Below are 23,683 nucleotides of genomic sequence, written 5' to 3' on the forward strand. Positions count from 1 at the left end.
ACAAACAAACTTAAACTCAATGATAGTAAAACAGAAGCCCTCCTATGTTCGAGAAGAAGGAATCAATCTTCACTTTTTTTCCACCAAATCACATCAAGGTGGGCAAAACCAACATCACCTTTGCTTCCTCAGGAATCTGGAATTCATTGTCACTGCAGACATGACTCTTGCTAAACAAGTCACAGCTGTCTCTCAGTCTGCCTTTTATGAGCTATGCAAGATTAGCACCATCCGACACATTCTCTCTAAGTGCACTACCAACACACTTGTCTGTACGTCTGTTCTATCCAGGGTTGATTACTGCAACTCCTTGCTTGCTGGCTGCCCTGTATACCTTCTTCACAAACTCCAGAAAGTATAGAACTCTGCTGCACATCTGGTGCTTAGAGCTAGGAAACAGGAACACACCACTCCTCTCCTTTGTCTTCTGCACTGGCTACCCATCCGTTTTCTCATCTAGTGCAAATTGTCCGTGCTGTGTTTTAGTTTCTTTGCTGGCACCTGCCCTGATTATTTCTCTGGCTGGGTGACTGAGCTGACCCAGTCTTTTTTTCTTATGCTTTTCCTTTTTCTCCCTTACCTGGCCCTTTCTTCATCTAATCAAACATCTCCATCATACTATAGTTTCATCTTTCCTATCTTCTGTCTACACTGGTCTTTCTCCTGTCTTCCTGTTTCCCACCATATCTTTCTTTTGAATTCGTTTTTTCTCTGTGGCCTTTAGGCCAGGCCACCTGCGTTTGCCGTGCAGGGCAACGCATGTTGGGGGAGGATGAGATCCCGGAAGTTGAGGTCCCTGATGGGTTGTGGCCCATCATACCAACACACCTCTTTGGCCCAGATTTCTCCTAGAGAGAAGGTTGGTGTGGCCCACACAAATTAATTGGCTGGTTGTGTATTGCCCTAGCTTTGCTAGAAGGCTGCAGCTGTGGTCAATCTGGCCTTCATACTGGGAAGACCAGAGTATATTCCTTGTGTATCCCTGGTGCGACCCTGCTTGAAATGCCCTTAGTGGTACCGCTCAATCACAACCCCATGTTGGACACAATTCCATGGTGTAAAGGAAGTTTTAGTGTTGTACATGTTATCATTGTTTGTCCCAAGTTGCAGAGTATCTGCCAGCAGTTTTTTACAGAAAATTCTTTGTTTTCTTTTGTTCAGGTCCGTCCCATTGGCAGCAGTCTTTACATTTTTAAGGGGGATAAGACTTTACTTTCAGATTAAAAAAAATTTTATGTCCTAATGTTTTCTTTGGGTGTTTTGGTTTGTTGGTGGCCTATCTGAGCTTCACTGCTCCTTTTTACACTTTACCCACTCTTTTACATATAGTTTACTTTTTAAAGAATGTTATGGTTACATCACTCTGGAGGTTTTTCCCCTAATTTTTCAAAGTTAAAATTTTTGTTTTTGCTGTGATGTAGCTTTAGTTGCTGGCACGATGTTAAGCACAAACAAACAAGTTAATTCTTTCCTTCACTTTTTAAAGAATGTTATGGTTATATCACTCTTTTTAAAGTTAAGATTCCTTTTTTTATTTGCCTTGGTATAGCCCTAGTTTTGCTAGCATGGCATTAAGCAAACAAACCTGAGCCTTAGCCGCTGGCATGGCATAAAACACAAACATATGATGGGAGGAGGTGGTACTCAATAGACTCAAGATGGGACTCGCCTATGCCATGCATTCCCACCTTTTAGGAGGTGAATCCCCACCAGTTTGTCCTTGGTGCCAGGGAATTTTTGCTGTTGTGGATGTTTTAATTACTTGTTCTGGTCTTCAGAATATCCGCCAGCAGTATTTGTACTGCAGGCTCTTTGTATTTTTTTTTTTTGTTCCATCCCATTGGCAGCTATTTTTTTATTTTTAAAGAGGATATAGGTTTACCATCAGATGTAAGATTTTTGTGTTTTTCTATATTCTGGTTTAAGGTTCTGGCTTGTTGGTGCCTTTTTAGGCCACAACACCCCATTTTACATAATACCTATCCTTTATGTTATTCTTGCTCTTTGTGTTGGCTTTTATTGCTGAGGATGATGCTATTATATCACCTGGGAGATTTTGTTTCTCAGTGTTTTAATGTATCATTAGTTTCTTGAACCGTGATATAGCCTTAGTTGGTAGCACGATGTAAAATACAACTATCCAAAGATAAATGTGAGCTTGCAGATCTTTTGGGAAATTATCCCAGAGATGATTATTCTCATTCATCAGGGGTTGTAGTTATAAAGCGAGAGCAGGACATTTCGAAGGGCAAAATGGGAAACTCAAGGAAAAGCGTTTTGTTTCCAAAGTTATAAAATTGTGTCCAGACCTTATGAACACTACTTTTATCCCAGGACACTTTTGCCACTGCTTTATAACTACTAAACCAGGGTAAATAACATGTGCGAGGTCTGGACACCACTTTATAATTTTGGAAACAAGACACTTGTCCTTGGATTCCCCATGCTGCTTCTTAACTACCACACCAGAATACTTGTCATGAAGATTTTTTTTTTTCTTTCTTCAATAGTTTTTTTTTGCGATTTTGGAACTGGATTAGTGAGATATTTTAAAAGTTTTAACCTAAGGTTGGCTTCACATTTTGTCACACCCATTAACTGTATCCACCACCAATTGGTGCAACTTACCTTGTAGTGGTGTGGTGGCTTGTGTGCCTCGTCGACCCACAGAGCTATGTCGGCGGGAGCCTTGTGCTCCTGGCAGGTCCAACCAAGCAGAACAGGTCTGTCAGGGTAGAGGCCAGACTAAACTGTTGCACCCGGCCAGATGATGGTCGTTAGCCTTGGTCGGCAAGTCTCTCTACGAGAAAGACACTCGGAAAAGAAACTGACGCCGAAGACGGATGTGCTGGGCCATCGGGCGCTTAACGGCAGCACAACGCACTGACACTCGCATGAAATGGACAACGCTCACTCTAAACGATATGGTGCTTTGCCTGTGAGGTCCCGCCAGGCAGGCGAAGTGCCGGGCCCTGCGCCTCAACAGGGCCCACCCCATGATACTGGTGGTCACCACGCCCCGATGCGAGGAGCCAGGCTTCGGAGGCGGAGGGAAATGGCTACTGGCTGAAAAGGAACAACAACCACAGAAGAGACCCTGAGGCCTCTCAACATTCTACAGTGGAACGCCGAGGGCGTTTACAACAAAAAATTAGCCTTCACCAAAAGACTACATGCTGAAAAAATCACAATGTCGCTGTTGGTGCTGGCTTGAGTCTGAATGTACAGGTCCTGCATTGTGTATCCACAGTCCATGTTGAGGAAGAGCGCCAGTTTAACAATACAAATACAGTTTAGAGAATTGTCTAGCCCTATATTCCAGTTTCACCTTTGAGTTTGTTCATAGGGAAAGCTTTATTCAAGAAACGCACCTGAACCCCAACCACAGATTTACCATCAGAGGTTACCAAACCTTCAGGATGGACAGAGAAGGAAGACACAAGGGAGGTGTGCTGATTCTTGTAAAGAATAACATCCCAGCAAGAGATTTTCAAGTGGACACGAATCAGCAAGCTGAAATAAACGGAGTCAAGATTACATTAGACAGCACTGTGCTCACTATCTTCAACCTGTACTGCCCACCGACAAAGAATTTCCCTGCAGACTCTTGATATCCCTGCCGAAAACTGGCTGTCGGCGACTTCAACAGCCACTCAACCTGCTGGGGCTACGACGAGACGGATAATAGAAGAGAGGAAGTGGAGGACTGGCAGATCGATAGCAAGATGATCCTGCTGAACGATCCAGAAGACCCACCTACTTTCTTCTCGCGCAGATGGGTCTCCTCAACGACCCCTGACCTTGCTTTCGCCACTGACGACCTCTCCAAGAAAACAACCAGAGGGGTACAGAACCAGTTAGGCGGCAGCGACCACAGACCAGTCAAACTGGCCATCAACTTGCAGTACAGGCCCCAAGATTCAAAGACATTTCCCAGGTGGAATTACAAAAAAGCCAACTGGGATACTTTCGTCTCATTGTCAGACCAGTACACCAAAGGAATACGTGTGGCGGACCAGAACATCAACCGTGCCATCGATGCATTCAACAAGGCGATCTTTAAAGCTGCTTCAGAAACAATACCAAGAGGCGCACGAAAGAACTATAGGCCATACTGGACAGAAGAACTCCAAGAACTAGAAGATGAAGTCTCCAAGACCAGGGAAAAGGTTGAGAATGACCCCACCATAGAAAACAACATAGCACTGAAAGAATCAAGCGCCAAATACAGAAAAGCCTGCAACGAAGCTGCAAGAAAGAGCTGGAGAGAAAAGACAGAGGAACTGAACCTAGACAGAGAAGGAAACAAGTTATGGAAGCTGGCAAGGGCGATGAATGATGAAGATACTAGAAGTGCACCGATCGTCATACAACAAGCACAAGATATGCTAACAGGTAAAAAAGCAGCAAACGCATTCATTGACAGCTATGAAGAGGTCAGCAACATCACAGTACCAGAAGAAAAGAAACAGCAAGTTCATGAAGGAAGAAGAGAATTCAGCCAGCGAAAACACCAGGAAGACTACATGAACAAACCATTCAACATGAGAGAGTTTGAAGAAGCAGTCAAGACCCTAAGTCAGAAGAAATCCCCTGGTCCAGATAAGGTCACCAATGAAATGTTGCAACACCTGGGCCCACTAGCCAAGACCAAACTCCTCGACCTCTTCAACAACAGCTGGAACAGCAGCCATGTCCCACAAATCTGGCGAGAAGCAGACATGGTGCCCGTCCACAAGAAAGGCAAAGACCGAGCGAAGGTGGACAGTTACAGACCCATAAGCCTCACCAGTTGCGTGGGCAAGTTAATGGAGCGCCTCATCAACACCAGATTATCATGGCACTTGGAAAAGAACAGCATCTTTACACCAGAACAAGCAGGCTTCAGACAATATCGCTCAACTGAAGACCAGGTTGCATACATCGCCCAGAAGATCGAAGATGGTTTCCAGGACAAGAAGCACACGCTGACGGTGTGGATAGACATGGAAAAGGCCTTCGACAAGGTCTGGAAAGATGGACTGAGTTTGAAACTCCAGAAGTGTGGCGTATCCGGCTGTATGTACCAGTGGATCTCTCAATACCTGAACAATAGGAAGGCGAGAGTCCACGTTGGCGGAACATACAGCCGAAAGAAGACGCTGAGAGAAGGAGTTCCTCAAGGGGGAGTACTCAGTCCTACCCTGTTCCTTGTCTTCATAAACGACATCATCAAGGACCTCCCCCGAAATGTCCAAGGAGCCATCTATGCAGATGACCTGGTCCTTTGGTGCACAGAAGAACACCTGACAACTGCCAACTACCGACTCCAAGAGGCGCTTAATGTCCTGCAGGACTGGACGAAGAGGTGGCTTGTCAAAGTCAACCCCAAAAAGACCACCTACACTATATTTAGTCTGTCCACTAGGGAACAGAAGGCCACTCTGAAGTTCGATGGACAGATTCTCCCACTGGAGGACAACCCTACCTACCTTGGGGTAACCTTCGATAAGAGACTTACTTGGAAGCCTCAGACCAAGAAGGTCGAAGTCAGAGCAAAGGTGCGACTTGCAATTATGAAGAAGTTGGCTGGTACGAACTGGGGCGCGGATGACAGAATCCTCAAGAAGCTGTACACCGGAAGGGTCAGACCAGTCCTAGAGTATGGCATGACAGCAAAAATCCAACTTTGAGAAGGTCAGCAAGGTTCAGAATCAAGCAGCCAGACTCATCACTGGAGCCATGAGGTCTACGCCCATACAGGAACTGGAGACAATCACAGGGTTGGAACCACTTGAGGACCGACGTGACACAAAGATGCTTGTCCAAGCTGCCAAGTTCAAGAGACTTCCAAATCACCCCATGAGAAACAGACTGGCTCAGCCGACGAAGGGAAGGTTGAAAAGGGGAAGTTTCATCCACCAGGCGAGGATCCTTGAACGAAAACACCAAGATATCTTGGAACACGACCCCAGAGAGATCCCCCTGTGCCGGACAAACCCAGCATGGAATGAAACTGCTTTCCCCCTGATTCACTGCAGCATCCCTGGTGTTGGCAAGAAAGACTCCCAAGACGGCGCTGTGAAGAAGTCCTGTACTATGGAGTATATCCACAACAACTTCCCACAAGATCAGTGGACTCACGTGTTCACTGACGGGTCAGCTGAACAGGCCGTGAAGAATGGTGGCGCCGGAATCTACATCTGGTACCCAGGAGGAAGAGAAGACCGTCTTTCCCTCGCAACCGGCCTCTACTCCACCAACTTCAAGGCTGAAGCAGTTGCCATTCAGACCGGTGCCACCCACGTTGAGAACAGTCCAGACACCTCCAACAACGTCGTCTTCTTTACAGATGCACTGTCTGTTCTGCAGGCCTTACAGACTGCCAGAGACAAGGAACTGAACGACCTGACCTGCTCTCTCCTCCTTATGCGGAGACTATACAGTCGTCTTACAGTGGATTCCCTCCCACTGTGGTGTATTTGGCAACGAAGCCGCAGACACTCTTGCTAAGGAAGGATCCACAAAAGAGCAGCAAGACAGGTCCACCACCTTCAGTGAAGTCAAAACCATCATCAAGGCCAAACAGCACAACAAGTGGCTGCAGCAGCACCCACGTTTCAACCGAAACGAACCATACTACCTGCTTACAAGGGCTGAGCAGGTCATTATTTTCAGGCTGAGGACAGGCCACAACCGTCTCAATCACCACCTGTATACCAAGCTCCGGATCGGCCAGACAGACCAGTGCCCGTGCCAGACAGGCAGTCAGACAACAACTCATCTTTGCAAGAATGCCCCATGCACGAAGACCTCAGGCACCGCATTTGGACTGATGAGACGCCAGTATCGAGGAAGCTACACGGCAGCCTGGTGGACCTGCAGCGCACAGCATCATTTGTGCAGGAGGCAGGCGTGTCCATTTGAGTGATCGACGAAGAAGAAGAAGATTAACTGTATGGCTATGCACTTGTCCTAGCAAGTGAGGCCGAAGAAGCAGCAAGAAAAAGAGAACAAGGAAAGCTGTACAAGATCACCAAGACGATTAGCGGCAAATTCCACAGCACCAACAATGCCCCAGTCAAGGACAAGGGAGGGAAGCTGCTAACGACAGAGAGAGAACAAGAAGCACGCTGGGCTGAACACTTCAGAGAGATCCTGAACAGACCACCACCTTCCGAAGAAGCCGACATACAAGAAGCCATTGAGGACCTAGACGTTAACATCGCCCCACCAGAGAAGCAGGAAATCATCACAGCAATTAAGTCCTTGAAGAACAGAAAGGCACCAGGCCAGGACAATCTGAATGCTGAATTATTCAAGGCAGACCCAGAACTGGCAGCCAATATCCTGCAACCCCTATTTACCGCAGTATGGGAAGGGAAGCAAGTCCCAGATGACTGGACCAGAGGAGTGATCGTCAAAATCCCAAAGAAAGGATCCCTTAGCAACTGCAACAACTGGCGAGGAATAACTCTCCTGTCCATCCCGAGCAAGATCATGACAAAGATCATCATCCAACGAATTTCAGAGGCAGTGGACACACAACTTAGAGAAGAACAGGCTGGTTTTCGTAGAAGAAGAGGATGCACCGACCAGATATTCGCACTACGCAACATCATAGAACAGTGCACAGAGTGGCAGAGGCAGCTCTCTATTAACTTCGTAGATTTCCAGAAGGCTTTTGACAGCATCCATAGAGAGAGCCTTTGGCGCATCCTGAGAGCATACAGAATACCAATGGAAATTGTACTGCTGATCAAAAGCTTCTATGCGAACTTTTCATGCTGTGTTGGAAACAGTGACATCTACTTTGAGGTCGGGACCGGAGTGAGACAGGGCTGCGTGATGTCTTCCCTGCTCTTTAACCTTGTCATTGACTGGGTAACGCGCCATACAACGGAAGATGAACCAAGGGGCATACGATGGACACTCTCCACGAACTTAGAAGACTAGACTTTGCCGACGACCTGCCCTGCTGTCACACACCCACCGGCACATGCAGGAGAAGACGACTCGCCTGCACACTTTTGCGCAGCAGGTCGGACTGCACATCAGCCGGACAAAGACAGAAGTGATGACCCTGAACACCACCAATACAACACCGATCAGCATAGAGGGAGAAGACCTGCCGATGGTTGAAAGCTTCACCTACTTGGGCAGCGTGGTCACGCACGATGGAGGAGCAGGCCGTGACATCCAGAGCAGACTGAGCAAAGGCAGGGGCATCTTTTGTAGGCTACGCAACATCTGGAAGTCGACACAGTACAGCATCAATACCAAGCTGAGACTTTACCAGAGTCTGGTCATGTCCACTCTACTGTATGGCTCGGAGTGCTGGCGAATGACTGACAGCAACCTCAACAAACTGTCAGTCTTCCACACCAAAAGCCTGCGAAGAATCCTGGGCATCTTCTGGCCAAGGACAATCTCCAACGAAGAACTACTTGCCCAATGTGGGCAGGAGAGTATGGCCACCATCCTGTTGAAGAAGCGATGGCGCTGGATTGGTCACGTCCTCCGAGGCGGGAGCAACTCCATCATAAAAACTGCCTTACACTGGACGCCAGAAAGAAAACGCAAGCGAGGTCGGCCCAAGATCACCTGGCGCCGAACTGTGGAGGCAGACATGAAGACCCTAAACCTCAGCTGGGGTACTGTGGGGAGTCTAGCCCAGGACAGGCAAAAGTGGAGAACCTTTGTTCGCTGCCCTACGTGCCGACCGGCATAACGGGCAATAATCTAAATAATCTAATCTATGCACTTGTACAAGTTTATATGTGACTTTAACTCTTTACAACTCGATCAATTATTTACAGCTAAGAAATTTATTGATTGAGCAAGAAACTTGAAACTATAAAGGTTAAGGGTGCTTAACCTTGTGCTTACTACTTACATGACGCTTAACAGCTAGGGTATTGCTGCTTATAATATCAGTGTTCTCTTTTTTTTTGTTGCTGCTAGTTGAGGGAAGGCTTTATGGCTTGTTTTCAGTCAACTGGCCACATTGATAGCGCGACACAGGACTCCAGGTGTTATTGAGCAGTACACAAAAATTGGAGGGGGATCCCCTATCAGGAAATGGACAGAGATTCAGGGAAACGGCATGGTAAAGATTCTTGATCACATCAGTCCTGAGACAGGTAAGAAATTTGCATTGTAATAATTGGTACTTCAAGCCATCGTGGCTAGTGGGTAGCCTTTTTTTGTGCGTTTTCAACGAGACATATCTTGTCAACATATGCCTGAAAACAAATGAAACATTCTAAAAAAGAAAATGCATCTATGCTTTTAGGTGGCAGTCTTGCTTTTTATTAGATAGTTTATTAGTTTGAAAAAACAGTTGATTTGTCATACCTTTTGTGGCAAACGTGGTGGATGACAGTGTACACACTTTTTTTATTATTGTTGTTGTTGGAGGCCTCTCTTTATTCACTCTTTTTTGCATGTCATCAGTCTGTGTGATATAGTGCTCAGATTTTATTTATTTTATTTTTTTTTTGTAAACTCTGCATTTCCTCCACCCTCCTTTTTGCCTACTAGGATGTGCTCAAAGATTTAATTGTTATGTTGAGTAATCTGTGTGACTGTTAGTTGGTTAGTTTATCGAAGTATAAGAAGTTTAAGAAGTATATCAAGGAGAATGACATCCTACCTGCTGAGCAAGCCAAATTGATCCAGTCTTGGATTCAGGATGCTGCTAAGGTTGTGTCTGGAGGTAGTTAGTAGAGAGTGACACATGTCAAATGCCTGGAGGTTGAGCATAAGCAGGTATTAAATCTGTCATTTGTTTCAGCTTTAGCATGTGCGCTGTCATACACACACAACAGCAAACCAGCAAAGATATCACTCCACTAGTATCTGCTTGATAAATGAACATTTATTTGTTTGGTTCAATTATTCATCCAGAAATGTTATAATTTAAAACATTAAAATAACTTGTGTACGAAGTTTGTCTGTGGTCAGTTAAATAATAACCTACATGATCAAGGGAAATCAAGAAACACTGACATTTAACTCTACAAAAAAAAAAAATAGTCATTGTGAAAAGGCGTTCAATCAATCTTTATTGTTTGTACCAGGCATAATCCAGACAGAAATTTTTCTTTTGCACACAAAATTATTTATACATGTGAACATAGAATAATATATATATATAAACATATCCATATAATAACATTTGACATGCATGCACACCTATACCTTCTCACACATGCACATCCCCAGAGAATGTAAATATAGGCATTGATGGGAGAACAAAAGCGGATGTTAAAACCTTGTTAAGAGCCTTTTTCACACTTCACACTGATTGTGTACTCACTGAGCCATGGGAGGTGGTTAATTTACTGGCATCTACCATCGCTCACAATTCTTCCTCTTCCCACTAATGTCCTGACTTCTAGTACCCCAAGTTAGTTCATGAATCTTCTCGCTCAGACTTTTCTTCTAATAACTCTGACCATTACAGTCTACCTTTCTCTCTTAACGAACTGCAGCAGGTCTATTAAAAGTGCAAAGACTCTGCATCTGACTGAACAGCATTCCCTATCAGCTGCTAACCATCTTCCACAGCTCTCTCCCCTCCTCATTTTCAATGTTTCTAACTTTGGGTGTCTGGTTGTTTCCTTTCCTGTGGGCATCTCTCTGGATGGGTGACTAAACTGGCCCACCCCTTTCTCTTATACTCTTCTTTTTTTTTTCTCTTACCTGTCCTTTCATCTAAACTCTTTTTTCAAACAGATACTCTTCCAGTTACCCTACAGTTATATTTATCTTTCCTCTCTTCTGTCCATGCTAGTCTTTCTCCGCCTAGCATTTTTTTTAACAGCTTGGTTAGATCCATCATATCAGCAGCTATTTTTTTCATTTTTAAAGATGGTAGGGCTTTACCATTAGATTTAAGGATTTGGGACTTTTATAGGTTTTAATGTTGGTATCTGACAATGGCAGTGACCATCTTTATTAATCCCAATCGGCAATTTAAATATGAGAAATATGCTCAATTACTATATATAAAAAGTTATAGTTACAAAGTAAGTTCTGGTCACAAGGTAAAAAATGTGACAAGTGACACAAACTAAAGGAAAAAACAACTCCCCCACTCCCCCACAGTCTTACATCTAGACTATATGCATACCTACATCACACACAACTGACAATTCATCTGTGATTGAGCAGCTGGACTGCAGATGGCACAGTTTCAGGTGCCTATCATTTCTACATATGGGCATAGCATAGCATTTACCTGAACTAAATAATGTGAATTCTCCTACTAGTATATGTTGAGGTATTGACAAATTTTCTCCCAGAAGTCACTATGCATCCACTTTTGTTAAACTGTGAGGCATGTTTCCAAATCCATCTATTTCTGTCAATTGCACAGTACTCATAATGGTCCAGGAAGTAAAATTCCTTGGGGTACTCTTTGACCGTAAACTCTCTTTTCTGCCTCGTATCAAATCTCTACACCTTTCTAATCAAAAATCCTTGGACATTCTTAGAGTAGTTGGCCATGTCAGCTGGGGGGGCAGACCACACGGTCCTGCTTTGTCTGTATCATGCCTGGTCCGCTCTAATCTAGACTATGGATCTATCATCTATGGCTCTGCTCAAGAGTTTAGTTTAGTTAGTTTATTCCTTGTTGCTCCTCTGAGGAGCATAGGGCTGCAACAACACCTCGCCAACAGACCCGGTTTTTGGGCAGCCCCCTTCAGTTGGGCCCAGGTGGTTCCCATGTCTTTTGCCTCGCTCTCTACTGTTCTTTTCCAAGTCTGCTTCAGTCTCCCAACTCTCCTCTTCCCCTGAGGGTTCCAGTCAAGTGCCTGCTTGGCAATGGTGTCAGCTGGTTTGTGCAAGGTGTGTCCTATCCAGCCCCATTTGTGTTTTTTGATGTCTTGGCTAGTGGCATTCTGGTTGGTTTTTCTCCACAGGCAGTTGTTGGAGATCTTTTCAGGCCATCTTATTCCTAGGATATGGCATAGGCATCGGTTGGTAAAGGTCTGGAGCTTGTTGTTGATGGTATTTGTCACTCTTCAGGTTTCAGAACCATACAGTAGGACTGCCTTCACATTTGTGTTGAAGATGCGGGTCTTACTGCTGAAGGATAATGCTCAGGAGTTCCAGATGGGGCTTAGGCTGTTGAAAGCATGCCTGGCTTTGTTGATGCAGCTTTTGATATCATCATCTGCTCCACTGTCCTTGTTGACAATGCTCCCCAGATACGTGAAGCGGTCTGTTCCTAGGATGTTCTCTCCTTGAAGTTGGATTGGGAGTTCCTGCTTGTTGTTGATTCTCATCACTTCGGTTTTCTTTCTGTTTACCTTTAAGCCAGTCTTCTCTGTTTCCTCAGCTAGCTTACTCAGTTTGGTTTGTGCATGTTGTTGCCGATGAGATAGAAGACCGATGTCATCTGCAAAGTCCAGGGCCATAGTCACATCGGGCCACTAGGTCACTTAGGGGCCATCAAAGGTCCACCCACCCTTTATGTGCAGCAAAGGCCAAGAATGTGTGTGTTTGGTGTGTAGTATCTGTGTGTGGGGGTGTGTGGTCTGTGTGTGCTGATCTAGCAGACGTCTCCCAAAGAATGGCTGGCCGCAGTATTAACTAAGTCACCAGAAACTGAAAAACCAACAAACCCTCCAGTGACAGTTGCTTAGTTTTGACATAAATTACGCTGTCACTTGTGACAGTCTTTGAAGGCATATCTGCACAAATAATAACAAGTAGAAGTACCTGTACACAAATGTTTAATGTAAGAAGGAGCAGTGTACACGGATGCTGCTTCTAATACAAGTTGTACAATGCATTAGTCAAGTCAACATGTATCAGGCAAGTTAGTATATTTGTCCAGTTCACCTTCTCGGCTTTTTATATGGCGGTATATTATCTTCGACTCTCTTCCCTTCTATTACTGACAATGACATAAACATAGAAATGTGTGGTCTATTTCAGCTGAATTGTAATGGTACAAATAAACAAAGGTGTGCAGTACCAATGTCATTTTACCTACAGACTAAGGACTTGGTACGTTGTACTCACAAGCGTTTCTCACAAACACTCGGTTCTTTTCAGTCAGTTTAAGACGCCTGCTAGTCACTGTCATGACACTGATCTTGTTGCCTTTTCAAATACTATTTGTAATAAAAACTGAAAATTACGGAAACATATCTAATGGATTTTACTAGAACATGTGTACTACAAGTTGGTTCATGCATGCGCACACGTGGAGTTCCATAGGTATTCCCCCAAGGTCGGGGTGTGGATGGCCGATTGCTGACCTTCGGTCAAACGGGGGACATTTCTCGCACGCGTGGCACTTGCTGTTATATGGTCTATCTGGTTTTCTTTCTGGCCATCAGGGGAAGTCCAAGTTATCTTGTGTATATTCTTGTGTGGGAACACAGTGCCACCTATGACATGGTCATTGAAAGTGCAGAAGTCTGTGAAGAGCTCCCTGTTTTCATTGTAGGTGCCGACACCATGTCTTCCCATGATGAGTTCCCTGTTGGTGTTATCATTTCCCACTTAAACATTTAGGTCTCCCATAATGATCTTTAGACCTCTTCTTGGTGTGTGGTCAAGCTGAGACTGCAGGGAACTTTAGAAGTCTTCTTTTTCCTCTTCCTCTGCTGCATTTGTAGGTGCATAGCATTGGATGATGGTGATCTTCGTTCCTTTGGTGTTGAATCTTGCTGACATGAGCTGTGGTGAGACTGGTTCTCAGGCTTTTGGTGCCTTTGTTGCCTCTGTTAACATCAGCAGTGCTACTTCCTGGGTGTGATCGTGGTCCAGGTCTTTGTGGCCAGAGTAAATAATGGTTTCTCCTGATGTTAGTCTGGTCTGGCCACTTCCATTCCATCTGGTTTCGCATAACCTGAGAACCCTGATGTAGTTTTTCATTTCTCTTGCCACTTGAGCTGACTTGCCACTTTCATAGAGGGTTCTGATGTTCCAGGTCCCTATCCTGGTTCTTGTCTTGGTCGTCAGAAGATGAGTCGGCAAGCTTGCTTCCTAAAGGCTTTCACCAGATGCATCATAATCTCTTCTAGAGGAATGTTCCCAACCAGGCCCTTGTTGTGATATTGTTGCAGTTTCTGTAACAGCTTTTGTTTTACATGAGTGGGTTGTTAGCCCAAAGCAAAACCCCCAACCCAGAGGGCCATTATGCAACATTTTAGTCTGGCCTCTCCCCTGACAGATCTGTTTGGCTTGGTTAGACCTGCCAGGAGCAAGATGCTCCCGCCGACATAGCTCTGTGGATCGACAAGGCATGCAAGCCACCACACCACTACAAGGTAAGTTGCACCAACTGGTGGTGGCTGCTCGAGAGTCCTATCTCACTATTCTTGATTCTATTCACTACCAAGGGCTCCACATCTGTTTGGGTGCCTTCCACACCACTCTTGTACAAAGTTTGTACACAGAAGTTGACGAGCCTCCATGTTCTCTCCATCATCTGAAACTATGCTATCCTATCTCTGTCGTTTAAAAACTCATCCTGGAAACCCTGTGTACCGTGCTGTTTTTGGACCTCAGTATGCTGCCCTGTATGCCATTCGTACCAAGGAACAAAAGCCATTATCACTCTGTGTTAAACTTCACCTACAAGCTGCTGGAGTAGATATTCAACAGTTAGAGCCCCTATCTCTACTTTAAGTTCCTCCTTGAACCCTTCCTGTTCCAGAGATTTGTCTTGATCTTACAGCTTTTAAAAAGGGGGACACTAGTGACCTCATCTTTCTCCAACGTTTTTAGGAACTCCTTTCTGACTATTCTGGATTCTGTTTAATCTTAACAGATGGCTTCAAAATCTCAAGTGGTGGCCTGGTCGCTGTGGCAGCAGTTCCATCCTGCCAACCGTGCAACGAGCAGCTTCAGTCTGGCTGGCGGATGGATGTTCTATTTTCACGGCAGATTTTTATGCCATCTTGCTAGGCTTGCAGCACGTTCACCGCTCTTCGAAGCACAACATTTTGATCATTTCAGACTCTCTTTCTGCCCTCCAAGCTCTTCTTTTCAATGACTTGGACTACCCTCTCGTGGTCCAGATTCATAAAATTCATGCAGCACTCATTCAGAGAAACAAGGACATTGTTTTTATTTGGGCTCCTGGCCATGCTGATATTTCAAGCAATGTTCAAGCAGACCAGGCTGCCAAGGCTGCATGTCAGTCCCCTGGCAAATTGCAGTCACTGGTATCATCAGACTGTAAACCTTTCTTCTCGGCCTTCGTTCAGTCCTTATGGCAACGCCTCTGGGACACTCTGGGCCAAAATAAATGATATACCACTTTTCCCTGTCTTATCGACCGCCTACCTTCACGCCATCCTGTGAGGCAGAAGGAGGTGGTTCTTGCTAGATGAAAGTTAGGACACTCCTATGCCACGCAAGGACACCTCTTATGAATTGAACCACCACCCATTTGTCCATGGTTTAGGGGAAGTTTTAGTGTGGTGCATATTATGATTGTTTGTCCTGAGCTCTAGACTATCAGTTGGCAGTTTTTTGCAGAGAATTCTTTGCTTTCCTTGTTTAGGTCTGTCCCATTGGCAGCAGTCTTTACATTTTGAAAGAGGATAGGAGTTTACCATCAAATTTACGAAATTTTATGTCCTACTAGTTGTTCTCTTTTGATTTTTGATTTGTTGGTGGCCTTTTCGGGCTTCACCACTCTTTTTTTTGCACTTTACCCACTCTTTTTACATTTTGTTTACTTCTTGTGTTGACTTTTTCAAGAATGTTATGGTTATATCACTCGGGAGGTTTTCCCCTTGTTAAGTTAAGATTACCTTTTGCTGTTATGTTAAGAGTACCTTTTGTTGCCGTGATAAAGCTCTAGTTGCTGGCATGGCGTTAAACACAAACAAACAAATCTTATGAGGTGAGCCACCACCACCTTGTCGTTGGTGTCAAAGAATTTTTACTGTGGTTCATGTTTTACTTACTTGTCTTGAACTTCAGAGTGTCCACCACAGATTTTTTCAGCAGACTCTTTGTTTTCCTCGTTTAGATCCATCTCACCAGCTGCTATTTTTACATTTTTAAGAAGGATAAGGCTCTAGGATAAGATTCAGGCTTGTATGTTCTGATAGTTTTGGGTTTTGATTTGTTGGTGGCCACAGCACTCTTCTGTACATTTTACCCACTCTTTTTCATTACTTTTGCTTCTTGTGTTGGCTTTGTTGATTAAGATTTTGTGGTCATATCACTTGGGGGGATTTGCCTCTAATCATTTTAACGAAGATTACTTTATGTCGCCATGATATAGCTTTACTTTTTGGCATGATGTAAAACACAACTAATCAACTATCAGGCCAGGTGCAGTCTGCGAAGACTGACTGTGTGTACAAGTCAGAGCTTTGTGTCCTGTCTTCCCCTGTCTGGGTCAAACCCTTGCTTAAAGTTTGCCTTTAGAGCTGAGAAGAGAGGCCTGTTATGTTACATGACTTTGCAGACAGTAATTACTGATGCGAACTTTAATATTGGTACTATTGGTAGATCAAGATGGCCGCTCCTCGTTGTGCGACGTCTGCAGCTCTCAACTCGAATTCGCATTTTCTACATTTTTCATCGTTTTTCGTCTGCCCCTGTGTCGGATAGTCATTGAGTGATAGACTAGAGCAGTGGTTCTCAAAGTATTTCGGACCGCGGACCACTTTACTTAAGAAAAACTATGGCGGACCACCAAGGCCTAAAAATCAGTCTGTACTATGAATTTCAAATTTAAATTGCCGCATTTGTTTCATTACAATTCAAAACTAAATATCCTTTTCTGCCATTAGTATAGTAATAAATTGACATAAAACTACGTACTTTGTTCTTTGTAATTAAAATGTTAATGCGAGGAATGCAGTTGTTTTTGACGAGATATTAGGGTGGTAATATCTGGATCAATGTTGGAAAGTTTCAGTCTCATGTCAGATTCCACGTTCAACCGGCTTCTCTTGTTTGTTTTTAGTCCAACTAGAGTTGAAAATCCAATCTCGCAGCAGTACGTTGTTGGAAACGGCAGTAGATGCTTCACAGCGATGTCAGCAAGTCCCCGGTACTCAGATCGTACATGAAGCCAAAAGTCTGTCAAACATTTCTCAGCAAACAACACTTTCAGCGAACCATCCGAAGCAAGTTCCACAAGACTATCAACATCCCTTGAAGAAAGTTTTGTACTGACCGCTTCAGCTGCACTCATCTTTGCAAATGGATTTCTGATCCATTCAGATTTTGTCTCGGGCTCTGGAAAATAAACTCTGAATTGCTCACGCAGACCATGCAGGTGTGATTTGAAGTTCGCAACAATCTGCTCATCAATTTCCTGCGGTGAAGTCACAAGAAAATCACTGAGGGTTGGGAATGAGTCAAATTCTCGACGATCGAGGCGATCACACCACAGCCCCAATTTTATACACATAGCCTTTACTTTGTCTTGAACGTTAAAGATTGTAACATCTCTGCCCTGCAGGGCTATGTTAAGCCCATTCAGACTGCTAAAAATGTCCGCCAGGTACGCCAACTGAGCAAGTCATGCAAGCAATCACACAAGTAGAAAGCTTGATCACACTCGCGCAAAAAAATTTTAACCTCCTCGCGCAGTTCAAAGAGACGAGTGAGCACTCGTCCACGGGACAATCAACGAACTTCTGTATGAAAAAGAAGCTTGGTGTGTTCACTTCCCATCTCTTCACATAAAGCTTTAAAAATCCGCGCGTTCAAAGGGCGCCCTTTGATGAAGTTTATAATTTTTATTGATTCCTCCATTACTCTTTTAAGATCGACGGGCATTTTTTTTTTTTTTTTTTGTTGCGAGTTGTTCTCGATGAATGCAACAGTGCGTTGCTACTGCCAGTGGAGCAACTGTTTTTATACGTGCAGTCAACCCTTTGATCTTTCCCGTCATTGTGCTCACACCGACACATCGCCGCCAGTCAACTTTGTTACTCACAATGTAATTGTTCACAATCTTGAAAATGTCCTCTCCAGTTGTATTGGTCGGCACAGACTTGCAGAAGAGAAAGTCATCATGAACAGCGCCTAAGTATTCATACCTGACACATGCCAAAAGGTTTGCTTCGTTGGCTATGTCAGTGGACTCATCAAGCTGAAGCGCCAAGTACTGACTTTGACATGTCTTGATAGCAGCTGCCATTGCACACTGTCAGCCATGGCTGTTATTCGACGTTTCACTGTGTCGTTTGAAAGAGAGACTTTGTTGATAACATTTGTTGCCTTTTCGCCAAGCACTATTTCTGTGATTAGTCTGGCAGCAGGTTTGATTGCGTTCTCTGCAACAGTTGGTCTTTGCCGGTCTTTGCGATCAACAGCGAAACTCTGTAGGATGCCTCTGTAGCCTTAGCGTTTTCATCGCCAGAAGCAAAAAGGTGCAGCATTCCCTTATTTTGTTGCAGCTTTTTGCATTTATTCTCGAAAAACTCCAGAGGTGGAAGTGCTTGGATTCAAAATGACGCTTCAGTTTGGAGGGTTTCATTGCTCCATTGGCCAGAATTTCACAGCATAAAACACATTGCGGGTTAGGGACTTCTTTATCACCCGTCCAAAAAAATCCCATGTCAAATAATCGTGCTATATTTTCTTTCACTTGCTTTGGGTTGTTTTCAGTGCTGGAATGACGCCACTTCTTGTGTGTACCACTTCTGTTCTTCACAGCTTGTATGATGCTGTCTTTGTTGCTATTATCTTGAGCAGAAGTTGAAAATATCACGTCAGGTGTGTCTTCCACTTCTTGGCTAATTTCTTGCGCTTTGCAGCTCGTAAGCCTATCAGTAAAACAGAGTGGTTGATTTGGATCAGAAATGACATCAGTTGCATCTTTTCCTCCCTTCTGCATCTTGTTTGCACGTTCACAGTCACCAGCATCGGGGGATTTACGTTTCAAGGTCCCTGATTTCAGCCAGCGATCCATAATAACCCCTTCGGCTTGAAAATACTGAGAAATAATACTTGGAAAGAGGTCTTCTCGCAGATTGGGAAAGTGGTCAGCCTTTCTTACTAGGGGCAAGTTGTCTTTGCCTGCCTGGTCCCCTTTCATGTTTGACCGATTCAGGGAAGCTGGCACATACTAAAAATCTTCAACAGAGCCGTCCTGCTCAGGTGGGCGTGTCACGCGTCACTGTTGAAAATTGATAGCCGCCTGCCTTGACCATCCTTTCAGGCCATTATCAGGTGCGGTGGTAACTTGACTAGCTAACGGTTGGGTGTCCGACACAAACTTAACTGAAGTTTTCTACAAGCCTACCTGGCGATTTAAACATCACTTTGCCATATATGACGACTGTCAGCCGCGGACCACCTGACTTATGCCCGCGGACCACTAGTGGTCCGCGGACCACACTTTGAGAACCACTGGACTAGAGTGTCGAACTGTATGTAGTGATGATGATCTTACGCTCAGTCTTATTAGGCATGTGTTTTTTCATTTTGGATGGATGTGACCGTTACCACTAGCCGACAATATTAAGATGGCGGTCAGCTTATTTAATGCAGGTCCCCGGCTTCATTACTCCTGCGAGCTCTTGCTTCGTCTTCGTTCATCTCCCTCTGTTATCCGGAGTTTTAGGGAGCTGCAAGTCGACATTACACGGCTCCCTCCACTTTGCAAATCTAAAAGGAGAGGACGCAGTAGGCGGTGTGAAGCAGAGACTCAAGAAGTTTCGTCTGGACAATCGGCGCAGGTCTCCACCTCTTCCTTCTATCCTACTATCCAATGTCCAGTCGATTCGTGGCAAGATTGATGAGCTTGAGTCGTGGGTACGCAACTATTGACTGTTCAGGGATACTTGTTTGCTGGCGTTTACAGAAACATGGCTCCACTACAGTGACTCCAATCTGGACATCTCCGGTTTCTCTGGCCCTTTTCGATCAGATAGATCTGCTATAATTACTGGCAAGGCGTGTGGCGGCGGAGTCTGTTTCTATGTCAACAAAAGGTACTGTAATAAGGTTATTATTCGTGAAAGGATGTGTACTTGCAACCTTGAACTTCTCACGATTTTGCTTCGCCCATTTTACCTCCCGAGAGAATTCCCCAGCTGTTTTTCACCCTTGTGTATATTCATCCCAGGGCAAATGTTTCCAATGCGTTACAGTGCATCGCAGATGTGACTCACAATCTCGACTCGATTTGTCCTGATGCTCCTAAGTTTATTTTAGGAGATTTCAACCACTGTGACCTAACATCGGTTCTTCAGACCTACGACCAGTATGTAACATGTCCTACTACCCTGCGTCAGACCACACTCGACCTTGTCTACGGAACTGTACCACATGCGTACAGATCTCTACCCCTGCCCAGTCTGGGTGCATCCTATCATCTGAGTGTGCATCTGGTACCCGTTTATAAACCTGTGTTCAGACGGGTGTGCCGAACAGTACGGCCCTACCTAATGTTCTTAATGCTTTCTTCGCTCGTTTCGAGACTCATGACTTCTCGGTGCAAATTAAAGATGTGCTTAGTCCTCTTCACCCTGTACAGAAGGTTGAGATTTGTCATGCACAAGTTGTGGAGCTGTTTCAGCGAGTAATTATTCGCAGGGCCTCCTGTCCGGATGGTATTTGTGGCAGGACATTATGTTTCTGCGCACACCAACTTGGAGGCATTTTTCAACATCTTTTTCAGCGCTCTATGGATTCACTCTCCATCCCAGCCCCTTGGAAATTGTCCACCATTGTCCCAGTTCCGAAGAAAGTTTCAGCTCGGCATCTCAATGACTTTAGACCAGTGGCCTTAACATCGTTGGTCATGAAAGTATTTGAGACAATCATCAAGGCATTGATTCTTAAAGCCACTAACAATTGTCTTGATTCCTTGCAATTTGCATACCAGACCAAACGAAGTATTGATGATGCTAAACTGTTCATCCTCCACACTTTACTCAAACACCTGGAGAATCCTCAAGCCCATGCTCTACTGTTTGCTGATTTCTCGTCGGCCTTCAACACTATTCAGCCACATATCTTAGCTAGAAGACTCCTAGACGAGTTTTCCCTTGACCATCATCTGGTGTCATGGATCATTCACTTCTTGGTTGACAGGCAGCAACGAGTTCTTGTCAATGGCACTTTTTCCGACTTAATCACCACGTGCACCGGCTCACCTCAGGGCTGTGTTCTATCCCCGCTTCTGTTTATTCTGTACACCAACAGTTGTTGCAGTAGCCATGAGGGTCAATATCTTGTCAAATTCTCTGATGACACTGCACTGCTGTCTCTCCTTAGCGGGCCAGTGCATACCCACGGTGTAGCTTTGATTGAATTCATTGTCTGGTGCGATGACAACTTTCTAGAGCTTACTGTGAGTAAGACGAAAGAGATTGTCTTTGATTTCCGTCAGAATTCTTCACCATGTTCTGTGTGTGTCATCCATGATAAGGAGATGGAAATTGTTTCTGCTTTTAAATACCTGGGCACCATCTTCGAAAGGCAACTTTGCTGGGATGTCAACACTCAACATGTCGTGAAGAAGGCTCAACAACGCCTCTTCCTTCTCCAGAAGCTGAAGTCTTTCTCTGTCTCCCACCTATTTCTTCAGCTTTTTTACAGATTGCACATAGAGAGCGTACTGTCCTTCTCGTGTATTTGTTTTTACAACAGTTTATCGGTGAAGGACAAGGGCAGCCTACCTCGTGTGGTATCCACCTGCTCCAAAGTCATTGGGTCAACTCAGAGTTCTCTTCAGGCTCTGTAATAGGCAGGCTCTTCTGAAGGTGTCTGCCATCCTTCGTGATGACGGGCATGCTGTCGACAGAAATTGTCCGGCCCCGGGCCGCGGATTTTGTGTGCCTGCATGCAGGACAAACAGATTGCGGCTGTCTTTTGTTGTTTCAGCCGTGTGACTTTTGAATGGGTTATGAATGAGGCATGAATAGTTTTGTGCATGCAATTGTGTATGAATTTTAATCGAGCTACACCAGATTTGCCCTCTGGGACAAATAAAGTCTTATCTTATCTTTTATCAGTTACTGGATTTTGGGGTACTGTATGATGCATTATAATTAGTTTTTATGTTTTGTTTTTCTATTTCCTTTCTATTAACTCTTTTATGCTTATTGTCAACAAACTAGACAAAAATGAACTGCCTTTCCAATAATTAAAATGTTCATAGAGTAAGAGATGTCTATTTAAATGTTGCTGCTGTTATATAATTGCTACATACAGCTTATGTTTGTGTCAAAAAATAGGAAAGTCTGTAAGGCATCAATTCTGCTTTCCTTCAGTTAGTGCCAGTGCCCATCAGTAGCTATATGCAAGCAGATTGCAATTATGCTGTGAATTTTAATTAAATGTGTTGATTTATATGCCAGCAAAATGCCATCACTTTATGTAGATTGTTCCATTGAATATGGACTAAGTATTTTTCCCCGAAAAAGGCTTGTGAAAACAGCTGTTAAATACTCAAAAGTACAATGTTGTCTCACTGTCAGCACATTCTTGTTTGTATTTGTTTACTCTGAGTAAGGGCAAATCACTCTCTCATATCAACTTTTGAGTGTACTTGAGTGTAGCTTTCAAAACAGCTATGGCAGAAGTTGTTAGCTTACAATTAGAACCAGTCAGAACACCCTGCAGATTTCTTAACAAAGTCAGGTAACGGATTGGATGAAACTGTCTTGGATTTTAAAGTGACCTTTTAAAAAGTGTTTTGGATTGGCCTGTAATAGTCCTTCTCTTCTTGCAGTTCTGTCACGACCCCGGTAGTCTGACATGGCGCATTCTCACCAAACGCCACATACCGGCATTCGTGCATTGCGCATTCTTTTTAAATGAAAAACACGAGATCACTTCCAGGTTGGGACGTCCGTTTGTTAATACACACCAAAACTTCACAATACATAACAATGCATACAACTTTCAACCAGAACAGTTTAAATCAACGCTCAGCAAGCACCTTAAATCACTAAGGGTGCACTTCACAGACTAAGGGTGCACATGCACCGCTACTTAATACAAATGTCTGAGTCTTTCAGTTCGCTTCTCGAAGGGTCTCAGTTACTTATTAACAGTTCAAATAGCTCTTACCCTGATCATCCTTTAAACTGCATGAACGTCACATTGTCCCTTCCACCTGGGTGCCGAAGGTACTCAGTCTCTGGGCACCTGCTCTCAATAGCCAAGTCTCTCTTGACTTTCTCACGCCGAGCTAGTCGTTCCCCACACACACAGCAGTGGAGTTGCTGAAGACAGGCTTCTTGTCGGCGCTCCTGTCGTCGAAACGCCCTCAAGCTGTTCCGGAAGATGGTGGGGGGTTCCTCTCCTCAGGCCACCATCAATCCTGTTACTGGTGTTGTCGTCATCGACATCGACTCCGGCTGACAAAACCTCTAGCCGTTCCGAGCCCGGCGCCGCACTCCCCCGCACACAGCAGAAGAGTCACTCTCCACTCCCAGCAGAAACTTGGAGACTCTACAATGTCTCCGGTACACGACACACCTCGCTCGCACCTCCAAACAGCTTCTTCACGGACACACTCTCTGTGTTAATCCAAAAACAAGTGTCTCCCCGGGCCTTTCTACGCTCCTCTATATATACACCCTCTGTCACCATCGAAACGGGGTGAGCTCTACATGCTTCGCTCGTGAGGTCTGAAACTCATGGGGTATCCAAAAATCATGAGGCCCACAATTTCCACTAACGTTAGGACATTCACGAGTGACAACCTTCCATCCACTCATACCCCTGTCCGCTACATGGCAGA

At 44.6% G+C, this 23,683-nt stretch overlaps 1 protein-coding gene across 2 annotated transcripts in view; it reads left to right on the plus strand.

Moving 5' to 3' along the window:
• Positions 1–23,683, plus strand: part of LOC112556939 (ferrochelatase, mitochondrial-like) — a 48,075-nt gene that overhangs the window by 2,033 nt on the left and 22,359 nt on the right. For both annotated transcript variants that reach the window (XM_025226437.1, XM_025226436.1), the window contains exon 4: positions 8,974–9,122. In XM_025226437.1, the coding sequence (XP_025082222.1) occupies positions 8,974–9,122 (149 nt within the window). The remainder of the gene's footprint in view (positions 1–8,973; positions 9,123–23,683) is intronic.

This window comes from Pomacea canaliculata, linkage group LG2 (genome assembly GCF_003073045.1).
Source record: "Pomacea canaliculata isolate SZHN2017 linkage group LG2, ASM307304v1, whole genome shotgun sequence".
Lineage (NCBI taxonomy): Eukaryota > Metazoa > Mollusca > Gastropoda > Architaenioglossa > Ampullariidae > Pomacea > Pomacea canaliculata.